The sequence below is a fragment of the Diaphorina citri genome, unplaced genomic scaffold, assembly GCF_000475195.1.
Source record: "Diaphorina citri unplaced genomic scaffold, Diaci psyllid genome assembly version 1.1 scaffold1028, whole genome shotgun sequence".
NCBI lineage: Eukaryota > Metazoa > Arthropoda > Insecta > Hemiptera > Psyllidae > Diaphorina > Diaphorina citri.
The window spans coordinates 46,957-69,882 of NW_007378458.1; the positions used below are offsets into that span (position 1 = coordinate 46,957).

Below are 22,926 nucleotides of genomic sequence, written 5' to 3' on the forward strand. Positions count from 1 at the left end.
AAGATGGAAAGTTATAGTGGTTTAATCTTTGTTAAACTTCAAGTTCTGGTGACCGTTATTTGATTTGGCACTGCATTAAATGGAGACATCGGTGAAAGAAGACAATAGACAATAGCAGAGGCATTTTTTAATTTCTACCATCCCTAAATAATACATTACCCGCTCCTACAGATTTAGCTGAAGACCAGAAGTTCCAGAAGTTATAGTGGTTTAATCTTTGTTAAACTTTAAGTTCTGGTGACCGTTATTTCATTTGAAACTGCATTAAATGGAGACATCGATGAAAGAAGACAATAGCCAATAGCAGAGGCATTTTCTAATTTGTACGATCCCTATAGGTAAGAATGAATTACCCGCTCGTACAGATAAAAGTAAGATATGCTTTATTCAGACAGTCAGCTGAGAACCAGAAGTTCCTTACTACACTAACACGGTTTTGGTAGATGACTTTTTCTGGTTCTTAAGCATCAAATTCTGAACACCGTCAAGTGAAAACAGTCTGTATATTACTACAAACAACTTAATAACCAATATCAATTACATAATCTTGTTTTATTTGAGTAAAATCTAGAATCACCAATTCTCTCCAGGTCGGATTGAAAGCGCCAAATGATATCTCTGCCTTAAAAGCTCGACATTAGAACCAATTAAATAGAAATCGTCCCGATTATGGTCCGAACACAAAGTGATCTTAATTACCCCACTACGCCGAACAAAAATTCTCAATCGAATGAGAAGCACTAGTCCAGGCCACCCACTTGAAACAATGGCCAGATTCACATAAAAAGGAAGTGAAATATGTTTGCAAAAAATTTAATCAAAATTGGCTTAAAGGGTTCGGGATATATCGCGGAATAGACAGACGAAACTTCGTGCAACATAGACGAGTTTAAAACTCCAATCTCACTTCGTCTGTCCAATATAACTTCATGCTTCCGTTGAGATTCGATTCCGCTTAAAAGGGGAGCGTCTAAAACTCTAAAGCACTCTACTATGAGCGTAATATCTCAGATACACTACCAAGGGATCAAAGAAGGCAGGCCAATTTCGCATGCAATCTATTCGATACCTCTCAGCCCACTGATCTTGTCCATCAGATTTAGACAGGAATTTGGTTCGAACCTAAATCACTCGGCTGACACGTTTCTGTCACGTTAACGTGACGAGCGTATCACGCCTGTAGTTCACGCACGAGTCACGTTTCACGTCTAAGTGTGTTTCATTTACCTACAATAAACGTATCTTCATGGCCTTAATGCGTTAATTAGTTTTTTTTAGTAGTTCCAAACTAGCTTCAGATGCTCAGTTGCTAACCCGGTGGACTTCGAATCTGAAGGTTTGTGGTTCAAAATGATCATAGTATTTAGAGGCGTGTATTAAATGCCAAAAAACCATGTGTTAATATAGGCCGGGCGGTTCTTCGAACTCTTGACGTTCGCGCGCCTCCCGGCACGCTTGATAACTTGATTTGAGAAAAGTCACTCGTGAGTCGTGATGGGCTTGCTTGACAAGATTCCCTGTTCATTTCATATCCCAAACAAAATATTAGGACTATTAAGCTTTCCTAAGTGGTCTGGACTGTCATCTTTCAGACTGCCTGTCCACATGTCCAGTCACCACAATTTCGTGATTTAATGCCAATTCCTCATTGAATTAAATACTACAACTTTTACAACAATGAGCACAATAATTCTTATACATAATATAAAACTTATCATCAACATACAGTATTAAGGCCTAAGTAGTTGACTGTTGAGTAGTAATCAACATACAGTATTATAGACTGAAACAATCTATGGCCTAAGGCAGTCTACTTTCTGTAATACAACCGAGTACAGTGCCTAATATACACACGGATATACCTACATGGATACGTCAGTAATAATTATGGTTTCGCTTAACCATGGATGAGTAGGATGTTTGTTTAAAGACTAATATGCAGTTACAAACATGCGCTATGTGTAGCTAATGTAGTAGTACCAAAGCAGACATGTACTCGGCAACCATGCAAGCGGTCAACGATAGGCCCAGAACTCACAATGTACCGGTTCGTATCTTGGCCAGGGTCAAGATAATTTTACGCTCTCAATATCACGAAAGAAGATTAACAAAAGAAGTGAAGAATTAGACGAATTAGTACACCAGAGTTAAGATAATTTTACGCTCTCAATATCACGAAAGAAGATTAACGAAAGAAGATTAACAAAAGAAGTGAAGAATTAGTACATGCACGTAGTTGTTCTGGAGAGTTAAGCAACAGCGAGCATCGCTGGTATGAGTCAAGATAATTTTACGCTCTCAATATCACGAAAGAAGATTAACAAAAGAAGTGAAGAATTAGACGAATTAGTACACGTAGTTATTCTGGAGAGTTAAGCAACAGCGAGCATCGCTGGTACCTGGATGGCCTGAGAGTCAAGGAGAAGTCACGTGCTTGTGGTTACATCAAACTAATCAAAAAACAGTCAGGGTATTGAGGTCCATTCAAAGGAACTGTGAAAGTCACGTGCTTGTGGTTACATCAAACTAATCAAAGAACAGTCAGGGTATTGAGGTCCATTCAAAGGAACTGGTGATTTTGGTGAACCAACGAAATGTGCGTAAAGTCTGATATGAACTTCAAAATTCCAAAGTATGTCCTCGACTACTCCCAATAGGACTTGCAAAACCACAGAGTCAATCAATGACGGAACCCGATTCCATCTAGGGTCCCCTGAACGCCTCCCTCATAGAGAAGTTCAAAAACTCAATTAGATTAGATCAAATTGGACCATAAAGGCATTTGAACATCAAATAAGACCATGAAAATAATCGACAAACAAAAACAACATCAATAGCCCTGATATGGAAAGTTCAAAAGCCAACAGTCAAAGCCCACGGATTAATTGAGGAAGTCAAAATTAACTTTTGAAAGATAAACAATGACTTTCGTTATCACAGGAAATCCGTTATCACTCTTATCAGTATCACCTTGTCCTGGGCCAATCTGGGAGTTTTCTTCACTTATCATCTCTCACAGGTGATTGTTTGTTTTTCTCACTCCCGAATTATTCATGTTGATTCAATACCTATGTACAATGTACATCTGTTGTTCCTTTAACATTTGGAGTAAACATCGCCATACAAAAATTTGGTATAAATATATGCACCAAGAAATTTGCACAATCGGCGAAAAAAACCGCTGATATCAAGAACCAACCGCGGATATCACGAACCAACCGCGGATATCGCGAACTAACCGCGGATACCGCGAACCAACCGCGGATACCGCGAACAAATCGCGGATACCGCGAACAAATCGCGGATATCGCGAAACAACCGCGGATATCGCGAACCAACCGCGGATACCGCGAACCAACCGCGGATATCGCGAACCAACCGCGGATATCGCGAACTAACCGCGGATACCGCGAACAAACCGCGGATACCGCGAACAAACCGCGGATACCGCGAACAAACCGCGGATACCACGAACCAACCCCAGATACCGGAAACAAACGTCGGACACCTAGAATTAACTGTGAGTAACTTAAATAATGGTTAAAAAATGTAGGAGAAACCTCCTTTCAACCCCCTACATTTCCCCTGACCCCCTACTGTTATTTTGGTAGTAGGGGGTCAAGGGGAGGTTTCTTCATACCTAGATTTTTGTCAGAGCTCATTCTCTCTTCTGCTTTCAGATTGGAAGGTTCTCTGTTCCTGATCTCTCTCTCTCTGTGATATGTATATCTCCAAATATTTCAACATGATTCCATTTGAGTATTTAAGATTACCAAGGAGTCTATCCTATGTAACTTTTCACGAGCCTCTCCTCTCTCTCTGATATGTATATCTCCAAATATTTCAACATGATTCCATTTGAGTATTTAAGATTACCAAGGAGTCTATCCTATGTAACTTTTCACGAGCTCTCTCTGTGATCTGTATATCTCCAAATATTTCAACATGATTCCATTTGAGTATTTAAGATTACCAAGGAGTCTATCCTATGTAACTTTTCACGAGAAATCGATTGGTCTACCTCTACATATTAGTTATCTAGGACTGACGGTTAACAAATCATGCGCTTTATAACGAGCCTAAGTCAAAACATTTTAAATGTACAATGTACATATTGTGAAGAAAAAACAATATAGTTTTATCCTTGGATTTCATCTTTGAGGGTTAGTTTTCCTAAAGTTTAAATCAGACCAAGACTGACGGTTAACAAATCATGCACTTTGTAACGAGCCTAAGTCAAAACATTTTAAATGTACAACGTACATATTGTGAAGAAAAAACAATATAGTTTTATCCTTGGATTTCATCTTTGAGGGTTAGTTTTCCTAAAGTTTAAATCAGACCAAGGCTGACGGTTAACAAATCATGCACTTTATAACGAGCTTAAATCAAAACATTTTAAATGTACATATTGTGAAGAAAAAACAATATAGTTTTATCCTTGGATTTCATCTTTGAGAGTTAGTTTTCCTAAAGTTTAAATCAGACCAAGTTTTCAAGTCACAGAGTGCGGCCCAATAAGCTTCCTTTTTTCAAAAAGGCTCCTGTATCGTAACGGAAGACCGTACCTATAATTAAAATTAATAACAACCAAACACTCGTTCAAACTGCAAGCGCAATAGGTATTACACAGGCAGAGAAGTGCAGTATAGAAAGTGCAGACAAGAAGGAAGGGTCATTGGATCACCTGCCCACCAGTAGTCCGGACCAGTCTCCACTTCGCAGAGTCCCGGGTTCGATAGATCATTGATCCGAGTTGATCTTCAAGTGAAAGTTGTCTGAGACTGACCACTGGTATTATGACAAAGCTCGGTATCGATAGAGTTTCAAGTCTTGCATTATGCCATATGGTATTGTTTTGTGTACTGGATAATGACGAGAGAATCAAGATGTTGCCGCTTTTGAAGGCCTACCAGTTTTTCGAACAATTTTTGAGCAGCCTTTGTTAACAGATACTGAGTAAATTTTGAGGCCATATTTCATTAAAAACGTAGAAGTTCGCCAAACTCAGCTTTTGGATAGCCGATAATATTAGAGTTGAAATTTGAAATCAATTGTATATTGTATTCGATTTTTGCATGAATTTCATATTCTGGACACCACTCTATTTTGCTAAGTGTATTATCCTGTCAATCCTGTATAGTAATCAGTCCTGAATAAATAAAGACAATCAATCAATCCTGAATAAATTGTGTATTATTATACGAAGGACCTATGTTGTTCTCCACTTTGCTATTCTAACCCAGAACAATTATTGTTTAGTTTAGCCCACAGTGCCCCCTTAGCACACATATTGGGCACCAGGTCCTACGCCTCCTACCCAGAACAAATCATGTTTATCCCTCAGTGTCCCTAAGGACACACATTGAGCACCGCTGTCATAGAGCACAAGGCACATGGCTTCAAGTCTAGACTACACACGTCGTCGGATCAATAAGTTGACATTGCCCACACCAACTCCATGGGCAATACCCTCTCCACACGAACAAATAGCCTCCTGCCATATCAACGTTCTTGATTCAATTTGCCATACTCTATTCTCTACGATCAAGAGCAAAGCTCGGTATCGATAGAGTTTCAAGTCTTGCATTATGCCATATGGTATTGTATTGCATTGTGTACTAGATAATGACGAGAGAATCAAGATGTTGCCGCTTTTGAAGGCCTACCAGTTTTCCGAACATTTTTTGACCTTCCTCTGTTAACGAATAGAGTAAATTTTGAGGCCATCACTAAACTCAGCTTTTGGATAGTCGATAATATTAGAGTTGAAAATTGAAATCAATTGTCTCCGATATTTCCATGAAATATTAATTTAATTATTTTGGGCACCGCTCACCGCTCAATTTTGGTCTGTTTTGGGTTTTGGATGTAATCAATCCTCGATACATTATGTAATATCACTCGATTTTGCTCTAAAGTTTTGTCTGTAATCAATCCTCAATAAATTGTGTATTATCATGCGAAGGTCCTACGGCCTACGCTATTCTTTTAACTATTTAGCCCACAGTTTCCCTCAGGACACATATTGAGCACCGCTGTCATAGAGCACAAGGCACATGGCTTCAAGTCTAGACTACACACGTCGTCGGATCAATAAGTTGACATTGCCCACCTCCATGAGCAATACCCTCTCCACACGAACAAATAGCCTCCTGCCATATCAACGTTCTTGATTCAATTTGCCATACTCTATTCTCTACGATCAAGATGCCTAAATCAGCCATGATCAATTGCAAGTTCATTCAACCCGTGCAGCATCTCTGCAAGTTCTCGACTCATGGGGCAACTTTTGCAACTCCATTCATAACAATAGATAACTGTCAACAATGTGAATTTTTGCTATACAATAGAGGATTGTGTTGGTTCAAAGTTCACATCCCCTGAAAGCAAAAGACCAATGCGTTGGACGTAATTTAATTTTAGTTGAGCTACTAAAATTAAATGACAAGATTTAGACGTTTTTTCAAGGAGAAGGGAAGACTTCTTTAAGATATAGGTACTGAACTGAATTCACTATACTTCTAATAATCAGCCCTGAGTAACCGTCCAAGGAGTTTTATTAAGGGCCACATTCGGATGGGTGACAAGATTTAGACGTTTTTTCAAGGAGAAGGGAAGACTTCTTTAAGATAAAGGTACTGAACTGAATAACCGTCCAAGCCCTGAGTAACCGTCCAAGGAGTTTTATTAAGGGCCACATTCGGATGGGTTATATGAGTGTTTATCTATTTATAGAGATTTCGTATTTTATTGGTCACCAGAGCGCAGTCACAGGTGAATTGTCGAGGAGGCCAAGACCCACCCTGGACTATAGTGTCAACACAGTCAACACTGATGGTCAAAAATTGTGCAAGTCCCTACTGCAAAAATGAAACTCGGTAACTTTTTATTTATCGGTTCTTTTTTATCACCTTTTTTTTCTTTCCAGTAATACTTCTCAGCTGATAATTACAGCTGGTATTTATTGTGTAACTCAAAATCAAATTAGGTGGCAAACGCAGAGTTCACATGGTTCCAAAAAACCAAGGTGGCATTGACTCCTGTTCATTTCCATATAAGGGAGTATTGAGTATTTATTTCCATACTCACATGTCTGTCTGTGGCCTTGGAACAAATTGGGCATGGTGAAAAAAAAATTGAAATGTGACCCAGTATGTACTTAACACATGTAACATACGAACATACGTGTGTACACTGTACATCGTACCATTACCAACTGATGATAGATGACAGAATTCGTGTTAACATCCTCTCTTATGAAAGTGGGGTTAAAGAGAGGGGAATAAAGCATTTTGAATAACAGTGATAAGTTGATAACTGGTGGAGTTTGAATTTACTTCAATTTCAATAAAGCTCAAGCTTGGGGCAGTCAAGCTTTCAAAGCTCAATTGTTAAGACGATACAAATAACCTCTTCCCGTCAATGGTTGAACAATATTAGGTAATGAATTGAATTGAATCAGATCAATCATACATCACATTATATCATTTCTGATCAACACTCACTATTTGAAAGTTTTTTTTTTATGAACTGTATGTAGGATTGTAACAATAATTTGGTTTCGTTGTATAACTCATGTAGTGATTTAAAGGATAAATGTTAAAAAAAAAACTCACTATTCCCCTGAGACAGCAATCGCGGAATCCACCGCTCTCAGTTCCTTTCTATATTAATTAACACAAACGTTATAGACCGTGATTCAAGTTATAATCACACACATTCACATCAATAATTCCAATCACGGATCCTCGGTGGCCATTACGTCAAAATGATCATGATAAAAGACAATTTAATTAAAATTATGACATGTGTGGTGTATTTTTTAAAGAATAATGAAAAAATGTGTATTAATTCTATCAATGAAATAGATTACTACTGGAAGTCAAGAACACTTGCCTACTGCCCAGTGGCTATCGAGTTTTTAATTGAATTCAAAATTAAGTTACAGATTTTTTTTTTTTTTTTTTTTTTTTATTTTTTTTTATACTCACATGTCTGTCTGTGGCCTTGGAACAAATTGGGCATGGCGAAAAAAAAAATTGAAATGTGACCCAGTATGTACTTAACACATGTAACATACGAACATACGTGTGTACATCGTACCATTACCAACTGATGATAGATGACAGAATTCGTGTTAACATCCTCTCTTATAAAAGTGGGGTTAAAGAGAGGAGAATAACAGTGATAAGTTGATAACTGGTGGAGTTTGAATTTACTTCAATTTCAATAAAGCTCAAGCCTCAAGCTTGGGGCAGTCAAGCTTTCAAAGCTCAATTGTTGAGACGATACAAATAACCTCTTCCCGTCATGGGTTGAACAATATTAGGTAATTAATTGAATTGAATCAGATTATTCATACATCACATTATATCATTTCTGATCAACACTCACTATTTGACAGTTTTTTTTTTTTTTTTTTTTTTTTTTGAACTGTTTGTGGGTGCTTAAGGCAAAAAAAAATTTTCCCCCCTCTCTCTCTTTTAATTCTCCCCGCATGAAATATTAATTTAATTATTTTGGGCACCGCTCACCGCTCAATTTTGGTCTGTTTTGGGTTTTGGATGAAATCAATCCTCGATACATTATGTAATATCACTCGATTTTGCTCTAAAGTTTTGTCTGTAATCAATCCTCAATAAATTGTGTATTATCATGCGAAGGTCCTACGGCCTACGCTATTCTTTTAACTATTTAGCCCACAGTTTCCCTCAGGACACATATTGAGCACCGCTGTCATAGAGCACAAGGCACATGGCTTCAAGTCTAGACTACACACGTCGTCGGATCAATAAGTTGACATTGCCCACCTCCATGAGCAATACCCTCTCCACACGAACAAATAGCCTCCTGCCATATCAACGTTCTTGATTCAATTTGCCATACTCTATTCTCTACGATCAAGATGCCTAAATCAGCCATGATCAATTGCAAGTTCATTCAACCCGTGCAGCATCTCTGCAAGTTCTCGACTCATGGGGCAACTTTTGCAACTCCATTCATAACAATAGATAACTGTCAACAATGTGAATTTTTGCTATACAATAGAGGATTGTGTTGGTTCAAAGTTCACATCCCCTGAAAGCAAAAGACCAATGCGTTGGACGTAATTTAATTTTAGTTGAGCTACTAAAATTAAATGACAAGATTTAGACGTTTTTTCAAGGAGAAGGGAAGACTTCTTTAAGATATAGGTACTGAACTGAATTCACTATACTTCTAATAATCAGCCCTGAGTAACCGTCCAAGGAGTTTTATTAAGGGCCACATTCGGATGGGTTATATGAGTGTTTATCTATTTATAGAGATTTCGTATTTTATTGGTCACCAGAGCGCAGTCACAGGTGAATTGTCGAGGAGGCCAAGACCCACCCTGGACTATAGTGTCAACACAGTCAACACTGATGGTCAAAAATTGTGCAAGTCCCTACTGCAAAAATGAAACTCGGTAACTTTTTATTTATCGGTTCTTTTTTATCACCTTTTTTTTCTTTCCAGTAATACTTCTCAGCTGATAATTACAGCTGGTATTTATTGTGTAACTCAAAATCAAACTAGGTGGCAAACGCAGAGTTCACATGGTTCCAAAAACCAAGGTGGCATTGACTCCTGTTCATTTCCATATAAGGGAGTATTGAGTATTTATTTCCATACTCACATGTCTGTCTGTGGCCTTGGAACAAATTGGGCATCGCGAAAAAAAAAATTGAAATGTGACCCAGTATGTACTTAACACATGTAACATACAAACATACGTGTGTACATCGTACCATTACCAACTGATAATAGATGACAGAATTCGTGTTAACATCCTCTCTTATGAAAGTGGGGTTAAAGAGAGGAGAATAACAGTGATAAGTTGATAACTGGTGGAGTTTGAATTTACTTCCATTTCAATAAAGCTCAAGCTTGGGGCAGTCAAGCTTTCAAAGCTCAATTGTTGAGAATATACAAATAACCTCTTCCCGTCATTGGTTGAACAATATTAGGTAAAGAATTGAATTGAATCAGATCATTCATACATCACATTATATCATTTCTGATCAACACTCACTATTTGAAAGTTTTTTTTTTATGAACTGTATGTAGGATTGTAACAATAATAAAGTGTTCAAAAAGGTTATTATGCAGAAGTCACGTAAGTGGAAAAGAAAAGTTCCTTTTTGTATTTACTTGACCTAACCCTATAATAACACTAATCACTGCTCTAATTGTGAAAACTCCTTCTTGCGTTTAACATAACCCTATAATAACACTGGTCACTGCTCGTTTGTGCCAGTTCCTTTGGTAGCAATATTCCACGGACGGGACTTCTGCACAAGTACCGTTAAAAAATAGTTTGACAATCTAGTGTTATAAAGTGTTGAAAAATAGATGGCTTTGGCACACAAAGTGGTAAAAGATAGACATCTGTCATAGGTCTGTCAGACGATCTAAGCCCAAGTGGCTGGCTGACAGGATTAAGCACATGGCATCTTTTCGAACCCTGATAGAACCCAGTTGGTATCCTGATCCTAAACCTATGCACAAGACAAGCACCTTGAAGGTAGTATCCATGGTATTTATCATGGTCCTGGACAGGGGAGGAGATATTCGTAGATTCGTATGAGCTTAACCCATCTTTTGGGCCTGTTGCCCCTGCACCTAAAAGGGGGAGAGGAAATCCGAGGACTTACCGTGTTCGTGATTCGCCGCCGTGGGCGACGTGACCGTCTGTCCCTGCGTCATGATGATCTGCGACTCCAGCTCCTGGTCTGTCAGATGGTCTCAGCCCAAGTGGCTGGCTGACAGGATTAAGCACATGGCATCTTTTTGAACCCTGATAGAACCCAGTTGGTATCCTGGTCCTAAACCTAAGCACAAGCACCTTGAAGGTAGTATCCATGGTATTTATCATGGTCCTGGACAGGGGAGGAGATATTCGTAGATTCGTATGAGCTTATCCTGATCCTAAACCTAAGCACAAGCACCTTGAAGGTAGTATCCATTGTATTTATCATGGTCCTGGACCGGGGAGGGGATTTTCGTAGATTCGTATGAGCTTAACCCATCCTTTGGGCCTGTTGCCCCTGCACCTAAAAGGGGGAGAGGAAGTCCGAGGACTTACCGTGTTCGTGATTCGCCGCCGTGGGCGACGTGACCGTCTGTCCCTGCGTCATGATGATCTGCGACTCCAGCTCCTAAACCCATCTTTTGGGCCTGTTGCCCCTGCACCTAAAAGGGGGAGAGGAAATCCGAGGACTTACCATGTTCGTGATTCGCCGCCGTGGGCGACGTGACCGTCTGTCCCTGCGTCATGATGATCTGCGACTCCAGCTCCTGTAATTCATTATGCAACTCGCTCAGCTTCGAATTCGACTTCTTCACAATGGTCGCAACGTCCGACAGGCTCTTCCGGTCGCGGGCCACCTCCCGGAGCTTTTCCGCGCCCTCTTTGATTTTCAACTCCTTGCGGATCTCTTTCCGGATGTGCTCTTTGAGTTCCTCGAGTTTGTTGGGCAGCGCCTCCTCGGCCACGTTTTCGGTGATGAAGCCGTACTTGTGACTCAGCTCGTACAGAACGGGGTGTCGAATGTAGTCGCCCTGGGAACAATGGAAAAGAGTGGGAGGGTTAGGATTTTATAACTAAGAAGATGAGCTGAAGGGTTTTCATGGAAGGAAAGTTATAAAAAGAATTACTCTTTTCAGTGGACTACTCAGTCAATGAGTCAGATCCTAATGATATTATAATTCCTCCATATATGTACCTGATCCTAACAACTCCATATACCTGTAGAGTTACATGATCTAATTATAAGAGTTTACTTCACTAGCAAATAGTTTCAGCAAACATGTAGTTCACTTCACTACTGATCCAGTAATATCGATCGTTCTGTACCAAATACACTGGACTGAAGGGGAATAATTTCAAATTAATTTTCATGAATCTCATGACTGTCGGGAAAGCCAAATGTTTCCCTGGAATGGTACCAAATGGCACGGAAAATTTCATTTGAGGAAAAACAAGGAAAACTGAAATAAGGCACGACACAATTTTAAAATAGCTAGCGTGTCTCTATGCATAATATTTTCAACCTTCCATGGTAGATTTCAATCTAAATTTTTCATCTTTCGTGTTCTACAGTTTTATCATTTTTCCGAAGCAAAATGAAATATTCAAACATGGAAACTTTTCAAATCCCAGTTGAGTTTTTACATACTTGTTCATATCTGGGTCATTGGTATATTGTTTTTTACTAGAAAATCTGCATACCACAGCAGATCAGTTGTCAATTCATCATTTGGCTTTACATGAGAAAACCAGGTCTCAATCTTGGGATTTTAAAACTGGAGCTGGACACAAAATATCTATGAATTGTATGAATTACGGAACCAGCCTTATTCCTGACACAGAGCTACCACATGGCACATGGCCTACCTCATATGTCTTAACACATCCTGTTCATCCCAGGTTAAGATCAGGGAATAGCCAACATCTTGTATCGTACAAAAGCTATCATTTGGCTTTGCATGAGAAAACCAAATATCAATCTTGTGATTTTAAAACTAGAGCTGGACACAAAATATCTGTGAATTGTATGAATTACGGAACCAGCCTTATTCCTGACACAGAGCTACCACATGGCCTACCTCATATGTCTTAACACATCCTGTTCATCCCAGGTTAAGATCAGGGAATAGCCAACATCTTGTATCGTACAAAAGCTAAATATAGACCACAGTACCCACACAAATTATCACTTCCCCATCACTACATAAGAATTAAGAATACCTACGGGTGTTACATTACGAGTACTTCTATATCTACGTATATGGTATTACATTTTACATTCGGACTGCAAGGTACATACGAGAAATATGAGGTAGGTACATGTTACATTTTACATCATGTAGCGAATTTCATTCACCTAAGTTCCACAGGTATCTGTAGCGCAGTGTAGCTTGATCGGCAGCAAACATCACACATTGCTGTTTCCGCCGGAACAATGAGCCTAAACAATCTAAACATTCATCACAGAGGCGTAGAACAGAGCTCAGTAATGCGTACATTATGAGATATATAATTGAACAAATAAACTCACTTACTCCATACTGTTAGAAGGGAAGAAGAAGAAGGAAGAGGTGGAGAACGAAGAGAAAAAGAAAAGAAAAAAAAGGAGGAGAAAGAAAAGAGCAGGAGGAGGACGAGGAAAAGAAAGAGGCGGAGGAGGAGGACGAGGAAAAGAAAGAGGCGGAGGAGGAGGACGAGGAGGAGGAGGACGAGGAAAAGAAAGAGGCGGAGGAGGAGGAGGAGGAAAAAAAAAGGGAGGAGGAGGAAGATGAGCTGAAGGGTTTTCATGGAAGGAAAGTTATAAAAAGAACTACTCTTTGCAGTGGACTACTCAGTCAATGAGTCAGATCCTAATGATATTATAATTCCTCCATATATGTACCTGATCCTAACAACTCCATATACCTGTAGAGTTGAAGACCGAGTTACATGATCTAATTATAAGAGTTTACTTCAGTCTGTAACAAATAGTTTCAGCAAACATGTAGTTCACTTCACTACTGATCCAGTAAAATCGTTCGTTCTGTACCAAATACACTGGACTGAAGGGGAAGAATTTCAAATTAATTTTCATGAATCTCATGACTGTCGGGAAAGCCAAATGTTTCCCTGGAATGGTACCAAATGGCACGGAAAATTTCATAAGATGAGCTGAAGGGTTTTCATGGAAGGAAAGTTATAAAAAGAACTACTCTTTTCAGTGGACTACTCAGTCAATGAGTCAGATCCTAATGATATTATAATTCCTCCATATATGTACCAATTTGTACCTGATCCTAACAACTCCATATACCTGTAGAGTTGAAGACCGAGTAACATGATCTAATTATAAGAGTTTACTTCACTCTGTAGCAAATAGTTTCAGCAAACATTACTGATCCAGTAAAATCGTTCGTTCTGTACCAAATACACTGAACTGAAGAGGAAGAATTTCAAATTAATTTTCATGAATCTCATGACTGTCGGGAAAGCCAAATGTTTCCCTGGAATGGTACCAAATGGCACGGGAAATTTCATTTGAGGAAAAACAAGGAAAACTGAAATAAGGCACGACACAATTTTAAAATAGCTAGCGTGTCTCTATGCATAATATTTTCAACCTTCCATTCTGGTAGATTTCAATCTAAATTTTTCATCTTTCGTGTTCTACAGTTATATCATTTTTCCGAAGCAAAATGAAATATTCAAACATGGAAACTTTTCAAATCCCTTGAAACAGTTGAGTTTTTACATACTTGTTCATATCTGGGTCATTGGTATATTGTTTTTTTCTAGAAAATCTGCATACCACAGCAGATCAGTTGTCAATTTATCATTTGGCTTTACATAAGAAAACCAGGTCTCAATCTTGTTATTTTAAAACTGGAGCTGGACACAAAATATCTGTGAATTGTATAAATTACGGAACCAGCCTTATTCCTGACACAGAGCTACCACATGGCACATGGCCTACCTCATATGTCTCAACACATCCTGTTCATCCCAGGTTAAGATCAGGGAATAGCCAACATCTTGTATCGTTCAAAAGCTAAATATAGACCACAGTACCCACACAAATTATCACTTCCCCATCACTGAATTAAGAATACCTACGGGTTTTACATTTTACATTACGAGTACTTCTATATCTACGTACATATGTGGTATTACATTTTACATTCGGACTACAAGGTACATACGAGGAATATGAGGTAGGTACATGTTACATTTTACATGATCATGTAGCGAATTTCATTCACCTAAGTTCCACAGGTATCTGTAGCGCAGTGTAGCTTGATCGGCAGCAAACATCAAACATTACTGTTTCCGCCGGAACAATGAGCCTAAACAATCTAAACATTTATCACAGAGGCGTAGAACAGAGCGTAGAACAGAGCTCGGTAATGCGTACATTATTAGATATATAATTTATTAGATATATAATTAAACAAATAAACTCACTTACTCCATACTGTTAGAAGGGAAGAAGAAGGAAGATGTGGAGAACGAAGAGAAAAAGAAAAGAAAAAAAGAAGGAAGAGAACGAAAAGAGCAGGAGGACGAGGAAAAGAAAGAGGCGGAGGAGGACGAGGAAAAGAAAGAGGCGAAGGAGGAGGACGAGGAAAAGAAAGAGGAGGAGGAAAAGAAAGAGGCGGAGGAGGACGAGGAAAAGAAAGAGGAGGAGGAGGAGGAGGAGGAAGATGCAAGAATTAAAGGTCAATCATGGATACAAAGGATTCTAGAAGGACATTTTCCAGTCTCATCTAGAACTCTGCCTCTCATCTCTACTCCGACCACAGAAGTGAAATCAATTGACTTCAATTGATTTCAATCAGTGGACGGCATTTTATCTTTGGACCGACATAGCACGTCAAACAGCCTATGTCCTGTCCCCCCTCAGTGGGATGAGGGGGCTTTAGTAGGATGAGAAGATGAACTATCAATTGATCAAATACGCAGTTAGAGGTACAAATACGTAGTAGTAAAGGTATAGCAACACAATATAGGAATATAGCTATGAACATCTTAATTACGAGTTCTGATTTTGATTTAGAACTGAAATTACTTCCTCTCTTCCTCATTATAAAATCTCAACGACATTACAAACGTTAGTTTTCTGATAGAAAAAGACAGGTGGTATATTTCAAGTATGTTTAGCAAACAAATAAATCAAATAAATTTATGCTCCCAGGCGAATGAACTCTGTGTCTTTTCCTTGCAAGTATCATCTACTCTCGGCATACAAGTGATTTACTAGTGAGTAGCTATTAGTACAGTCAATATATCGTATATCTTAGTTCGGTAGTTGTCTAGACTCTAGAGGACAAGGAGTAGACCAGCTTATTCAGGCTAAGCTGGCTAAGGGGTTTTAAACAGGGAGGATACCAGTCTGAAATTTCCCTAGCTAAAGAAATAGCAAGCTTCAGTGGTAAGGGCATCCACTCGTAAAATTTCTGTACCCAAACCAAATGTCAGCCCAAAGTAATAACCCCAGGGCTGATTGAGAGGCTGACAGTAGACCAGCTTATTCAGGCTACGGGGTTTTAAACAGGGAGGATACCAGTCTGATATTTCCCTAGCTAAAGAAATAACAAGCTTGAGTGGTAAGGGCATCCACTCGTAAAATTTCTGTACCCAAACCAAATGTCAGCCCAAAGTAATAACCCCAGGGCTGATTGATTTTATCTTTGGACCGACATAGCACGTCAAACAGCCTATGTCCTGTCCCCCCTCAGTGGAATGAGGGGGCTTTAGTAGGATGAGAAGATGAACTATCAATTGATCAAATACGCAGTTAGAGGTACTTACAAATAGGTAGTAGTAGTAAAGGTATAGCAACACAATATAGGAATATAGCTATGAACATCTTAATTACGAGTTCTGATTTTGATTTAGAACTGAAATTAACTCCTCCTTTTGACCACCCGACACTGGTCATAAGGTACACCTAGGTAGATATAAAGTCAGGTTGCTTATGTACACAAAGAACCCATATAAATTTCTACACTGTAGATTCCACACCTAGGTAGATATAAAGTCAGGTTGCTTATGTACACAAAGAACCCATATAAATTTCTACACTGTAGATTCCACAGGCATGTGTATTGTGATGGATCAATATCAATTTAATTGGACATCATATTCGTGATATGTGACAAGTGTCACAAGTTCTTGAAAACACATGTTTTATGTAGTTTTTGTGTATGTTGAAATATATCACCCTCGGGTCCAAGTCATTTTATGGGCAAGTCAATGTGGGACCTGCACAAAATTTACACAATCATATCCATCCTCAAATGTAGGTATGTATTGTGCCTGGAAAACGTCTAAAAATGATCCAATAGCACTATGAAACAAAACCGTAAGAAAAGTAAGAATAAGGGGGTCACTTACACGGAACCAGACCACGAATTGAACAAAACACCCTACAGGGCACAGCCCTCATACACCAGAGGGGTTACACAACCCCAGGTTAAAGGGATTCAAAAATTGGCTGTTTGGATGGATCAAACATTTCAGAATTTAGATTTTAGACCAACCAATTTGGGCTCACTCTGCTGCCCACATCAGCTTAGCCTACCTCGCCCTAGAGCCTAACACTACTCCTAGCCGAAGTTCACACCTCATAACTTAGGTCAAAACCCGACGATATGGTGATGGTTGTTTTTATTGTTGTGATGAAATAAGCCATTCATTGGAGCTCGCGGTGAAGGTAACAGTTAGATTTAATGGGCTTTTTAAAGGATACTTTTTTATCCCAAGATAAAATTTAAGTAGGTATACTTTTTGGATTACCTCTGTATTGAAAAATTATTGATTTGAATGTGACAAGTGTCACAAGTTGTTGTAAACACATGTTTTATGTAGTTTTTGTGTATGTTGAAATATATCACCCTCGGGTCCAAGTCATTTCATAGGCAAGTCAATATGGACCTGCACAAAGTTGCAGCATCATATCCATCCTAAAATGTAGGTACTTATAATATTGTGTCTGGAAAACGTCTAAAAATGACCCAATATTATAAAAAACAACAGGCCACTTTAAACAGAGCAAACCGGAAGAATGGTCGGTTTACACGTCACCTAAGCACTCTGAACTCTCAACAGGATCTTTGCCATCTTTAACTCCAGCACTTTATTCCTGAGGCATGCTCATTTATTCATATGTATCTACTTGATTAGAATGTGGGGGTTAAGATACTTTTCAGCCCTATCTCAGCATGGATTAACAAAGTACCTATACCTAACTACTTCCGAATTGTGCTGCATAGAACATAAGTCATGGGTAAGTAGGAATACTTATTTACCTGGCCATGTTTTGTCTCTAAGTATAAGTAATGATCCTTTTATCAATAGGAAGATGGAAAGCATTAACCCTCAGCCCCCAGGTCTACACTACCCTACAGTCTCATGATGACTCTCGTTGGTTAATTTTTGTCCACGTTATATTATATTTTTCTTGTCTCTAAGTATAATGATCCTTTTATCAATAGGAAAATGGAAAGCATTAACCCTCAGCCCCCAGGTCTACAATACCCTACAGTCTCATGATGACTCTTGTTGGTTAATTTTTGGCCTCATATGACTCCATGTTGGTCCAAAAATCCTAAACCCAGTGATAAATGAGATGTATTTTTTTTTTTTTTTTTTTTTTTCTTTTCCTGTGTGATCCAATAGGTATAAAAATTAACGGGCCACTTTAAACAGCGTAAGCCGGAAGATTGGTTGGTTTACACTTTATCTAAGCACTCTGAAACAGGATCTTTGCCATCTCTAACTCCAGTCCTTTATTCCTGAGGCATGCTCATTTATTCATATCTACTTGATTAGAATGTGGGGGTTAAGATACTTTTCAGCCCTATCTCAGCATGGATTAACAAAGTACCTATACCTAACTACTTCCGTAGTTCGGCCAATTGGAAACTTTTAATCTGATCAAGCAAAACAGAAAGTGCCCAAGTACCAAGACTAGAAAAAGCGACAGTCTGACCTAAGCACTCTGAAACAGGATCTTTGCCATCTTTAACTCCAGCACTTTATTCCTGAGGCATGCTCATTTATTCATATCTACTTGACTAGAATGTGGGGGTTAAGATACTTTTCAGCCCTATCTCAGCACGGATTAACAAAGTACCTATACCTAACTACTTCCGTAGTTCCGTCAATTGGAAATTTTTAATCTGATCAAGCAAAACGGAAAGTGGCCAAGTACCAAGACTAGAAAAAGCGACAGTCTGAATGGTCTGTGAGAAAGATAAGTTGTTTCTCTTCTGCGATATCTTATCACACATCTATAACGAAGTAGCAAGTGATCTGCATCCTGAACTAGTGAATCTTATCATCACTTCACACATACACACGTAGGGTGATTGAAATGAGAAGATAGTTAACCCGTTAACGTCTAACGTTGCCATAAGGCAACACTAGTTAAATAGACACCTATTTATTCTCTACCACCTAACCCTTAGAGCTCCATTATTATGTGGTCAAATTCTCAAATAAATGAGGATAAAATTCCACCTGCCTCGGTGGCGTAGTGGTCAAGACGCTCGCTTGGTAATCAGGAGGGCGTGGGTTCGATCCCAGCCGAGGTATGTTTACAAGTGGATGCCCTTTGTAATCAACCTAAGTATGCTATTTCTTTGGCAAGGGAAATTTCAGGCTGCTATCCTCCATGTTTTGCTGGTATCCTTCCTGTTTTAGGCTGGTCCTGCTGGTATCCCCCAGCCAGACTAAGCTGGTCTACTCCCTGTTTAGCGTCTCCCAGCCAGACAAATCAAATGTACACAGTACACACATATTATCAGTGTTTTTGAACTTGGGACATACTACACACAGAAATACCATTTCATAGATTTGTGTAATGAATGTTGGATGTACAGCATGAATGACCTGGTATTCAAGGGTTAAAGAACCTCAAAAGAGATTTAAAAAAAAGCTACATAATGGATTATGTCCACTAAAATGTGGATTATCGGTCCAGATTGTATCATATTCATCCCATAATAATCCCTTGGACCCAGATCAAATAGATCACTGAAGTTAAGCAATGTTGTGAAAGATTGATTTCTGAAAGACATTCTGGGCAATTGGTGCCACTGGATTTTCCAAATCTATGCAAGTTAAGTAGGTGAGATTAATGTGACAAGGCAGGTGTACAACTTGTTGCTGAATTGAGGGTAAACCCGTCATTAAAAATGTTAACAGTTAATTAGGAAATTAGGTATACAGTGACATTAATGCCATTTCAAATTGAAGAAGAAAAATGAGAGAAAAAAAAAAACATTCAAGAGCTGAATCTTGACCAGTCATACAAATAAAAGAACATTGTTTGCAAAGTAGCTACAATGTGGAAAGTATAACAAATACAGGCTATAGCCTATACATGTATACATGGACCAAACTGTAGCAGGCAGATTTTCATTGCCAGGAGTTCACTGACCATCCCAAGAACATGAATATAAAAGATCTACATTCTAGATGTAAAGACCACTGGTGAATCCTATGGGATCCACCCAGACCTTGAAATTTCAACGGGGTTTTTCCCAGAGAGTCCCTGTCAACTCTCTGAAGAAAGCCTGGCTGCCTGGCTTCATCCATAATTCTACATTGTCCATAGCAAACTTTCTGTCCAAATTTAGATCTCTAGACTAGAGGGTAATGTACTCACTTGGTAATGTGTAAAGACCACTGGTGAATCCTATGGGATCCACCCAGACCTTGAAATTTCAATGGGGTTTTTCCCAGAGACTCCCTGTCAACTCTCTGAAGAAAGCCTGGCTTCATCCATAATTCTACATTGTCCATAGCAAACTTTCTGTCCAAATTAAGATCTCTAGACTAGAGGGTAATGTACTCACTTGGTAATAATAACTGTCCGCCATTTTGATAGTGTTGAGGTACTCTGGCAGCTGGCTTCAGCTAGAGCTCTGCTTAGATCTTCTTTCCTGTGTTGTACACCAAAACCTTAACATAGGCGGTTCTTGCCTAAATTTTTGGGGGGGCTTGATTTTGAAGGTACACCTTCAAAATTTTGATTTAGCTTTATATGTAAACAAGCAGGGTCCGTCCCTCCGGGAATTTTTTAGCCCGTAGTGATTAGAGAAAATCAGTACCTATGTACCTACCTAATTTGTTTAATATTCAGTTTATTATTTTATTCTTGATTTGATTTTTTGATATTACTTTTATGTAATGATTAAAATCAAGACTAGAGCCCGTTCTCCCTTTATTCCCAATATAATGTTCAAGTCACCCAACCATTTATTGGCCTTGTTCGGCGTAGCTTAACATAGATGACGCTAAAACCGGTCTTAAATTAACGACTGAAGTGTTATCTAAAACTTTGTACCAAGTACTGTTAAAAAATAGTTTGACAATCTAGTGTTATAAAGTGTTGAAAAATAGATGGCTTTGGCACACAAAGTGGTAAAAGATAGACATCTGTGTGAGTGCTATCTCAAGTGACACCTAATAACTTGAAAAAGTCTGCTTGGGGTAAACACACCAAGAACCAAGATAACATGGACTAGGGGTCTCAAGATAATCCCAAACCTAAAAATCCCTTCACAGGTAAAGGTAAAGAGTCCTTATCTTTGTTGATTGTCATCAAAAAGGATCAAAAGGGTGTGCTAGGGAACAGATTGAGCAGAGTAAAGAAATGGCCCTCAAACCTGGGAGAAGGATGTAGGATAACACATATTTCTCTATTAGGTGTTTTTGGTATAGGTATTATTCTTCTTCATGATTCGGTGTTTTTGGTAGAATATCTGAGAAATTAAATGTATTCTCATTATATAGACACCTGTGTGAGTGCTATCTCAAGTGACACCTAATAACTTGAAAAAGTCTGCTTGGGGTTGAATTTTGAAATGTATTAATGTAAACACACCAAGAACCAAGATAACATGGACTAGGGGTCTCAGGATAATCCCAAACCTAAAAATCCCTTCACAGGTAAAGGTAAAGAGTCCTTATCTTTGTTGATTGTCAACAAAAAGGATCAAAAGGGTGTGCTAGGGAACAGATTGAGCAGAGTAAAGAAATGGCCCTCAAACCTGAGAGAAGGATGTAGGATAAAACATATTTCTCTATTACTTAGGTGTTTTTGGTATAGGTATTATTCTTCTTCATGATTCGGTGTTTTTGGTAGAATATCTGAGAAATTAAATGTATTCTCATTATAACCCTCAAACCTGGGAGAAGGATGTAGGATAACACATATTTCTCTATTAGGTGTTTTTGGTATAGGTCTATAGGTATTATTCTTCTTCATGATTCGGTGTTTTTGGTAGAATATCTGAGAAATTAAATGTATTCTCATTATAAATAAGAAAATAAGACCAATTTTGAATCCACGGAAACTCTTGGACTAAAAAAATTCAATATTTTAAATGTGGAAAGTACCTAAATAAATCACATTTTCATATTTTGTACTAACAATGTACCTAGGACATGTAGGTCAGTAGGTGTTAATGCCATTAAAATAATAATAAATAAATAAAACTACATTAAAAGAAACATAACAAGATCCCTGGCGTCACATTTACTTTATTCTTTTCTTGTCACTCGCAAATTAAATTTAATAATGAGGGAAAAAATTGTAAATTTGCGAAAACTAAAAAAAATTAGAAAAATGCTCTTCCCACAAAATTCTGTAGATTTGCGGTCTGTTTCTTTGACAATTTTATTTTCGATTTGGATGCCTCATCAGAAGCTCTCAGCAATGGTTAGTTGGGCACATTAGCACATTCTTTTGTAAAAACAACTATGGTTCAGCTAGAGCTCTGCTCAGATCTTCTTTCCTGTGTTGTACACCAAAACCTTAACTTTATTTACACTCGAAATCACTCGACAAACACACGAATTTACACCGAAAAGTTCAAATACAACTGTACAAGACAACTGGGAGAAAACATTGTAAATTCATTGAAGAAATTGACACATAAAAGATGGAAAATTAATAAAATGAATTGAAAAACTACACCAACACAAATTAGCACGGCACTACCAGTGCTGCATTCCATAACATACTGACGTCATGTTACTCAAGTCGCTCTGTGATTGGCTGAGAGCGAACAAAAAAAAAAATAATAATAAACAAAACACCGAAATTTGAATTTTGAATTTTCATGAATCGAAATTTTTTTGTCAAGTGCATTTTGAAGATTTGAATTTGAAGTGGACAGGTGGGCTTCCTGGGCCTCTCCACTTTAATAATAAAGAAATTAATGACGAATTTGATTTAAATTTAATTCATCCATAGGAAATATGTTACCAGCACCGCGAGTCCGGTTATTCCGGCTACAGTTAGATCAGTCCTGCTACGGTGCTGATGTCGCAAGGCAGAATGTAACAGGATTTGTCTGACACCCATAGGTACCTTTTGGGCT

General features: G+C 38.5%; 1 protein-coding gene across 1 annotated transcript in view; it reads right to left on the reverse strand.

Moving 5' to 3' along the window:
* The window catches only part of LOC103513803 (serine/threonine-protein kinase N-like), a 62,627-nt gene extending 40,065 nt beyond the window's left edge, over positions 1–22,562 (reverse strand). Inside the window, exons 1-3 of the mRNA XM_026826905.1 lie at positions 22,308–22,562; positions 20,395–20,443; positions 11,250–11,586 (exon numbers count right to left, since the gene is read on the reverse strand). Of these exons, the coding sequence (XP_026682706.1) occupies positions 11,250–11,586; positions 20,395–20,418 (361 nt within the window). The 5' untranslated portion in view covers positions 20,419–20,443; positions 22,308–22,562. The remainder of the gene's footprint in view (positions 1–11,249; positions 11,587–20,394; positions 20,444–22,307) is intronic.
* Between the last annotated feature and the right edge of the window lie 364 nt (positions 22,563–22,926).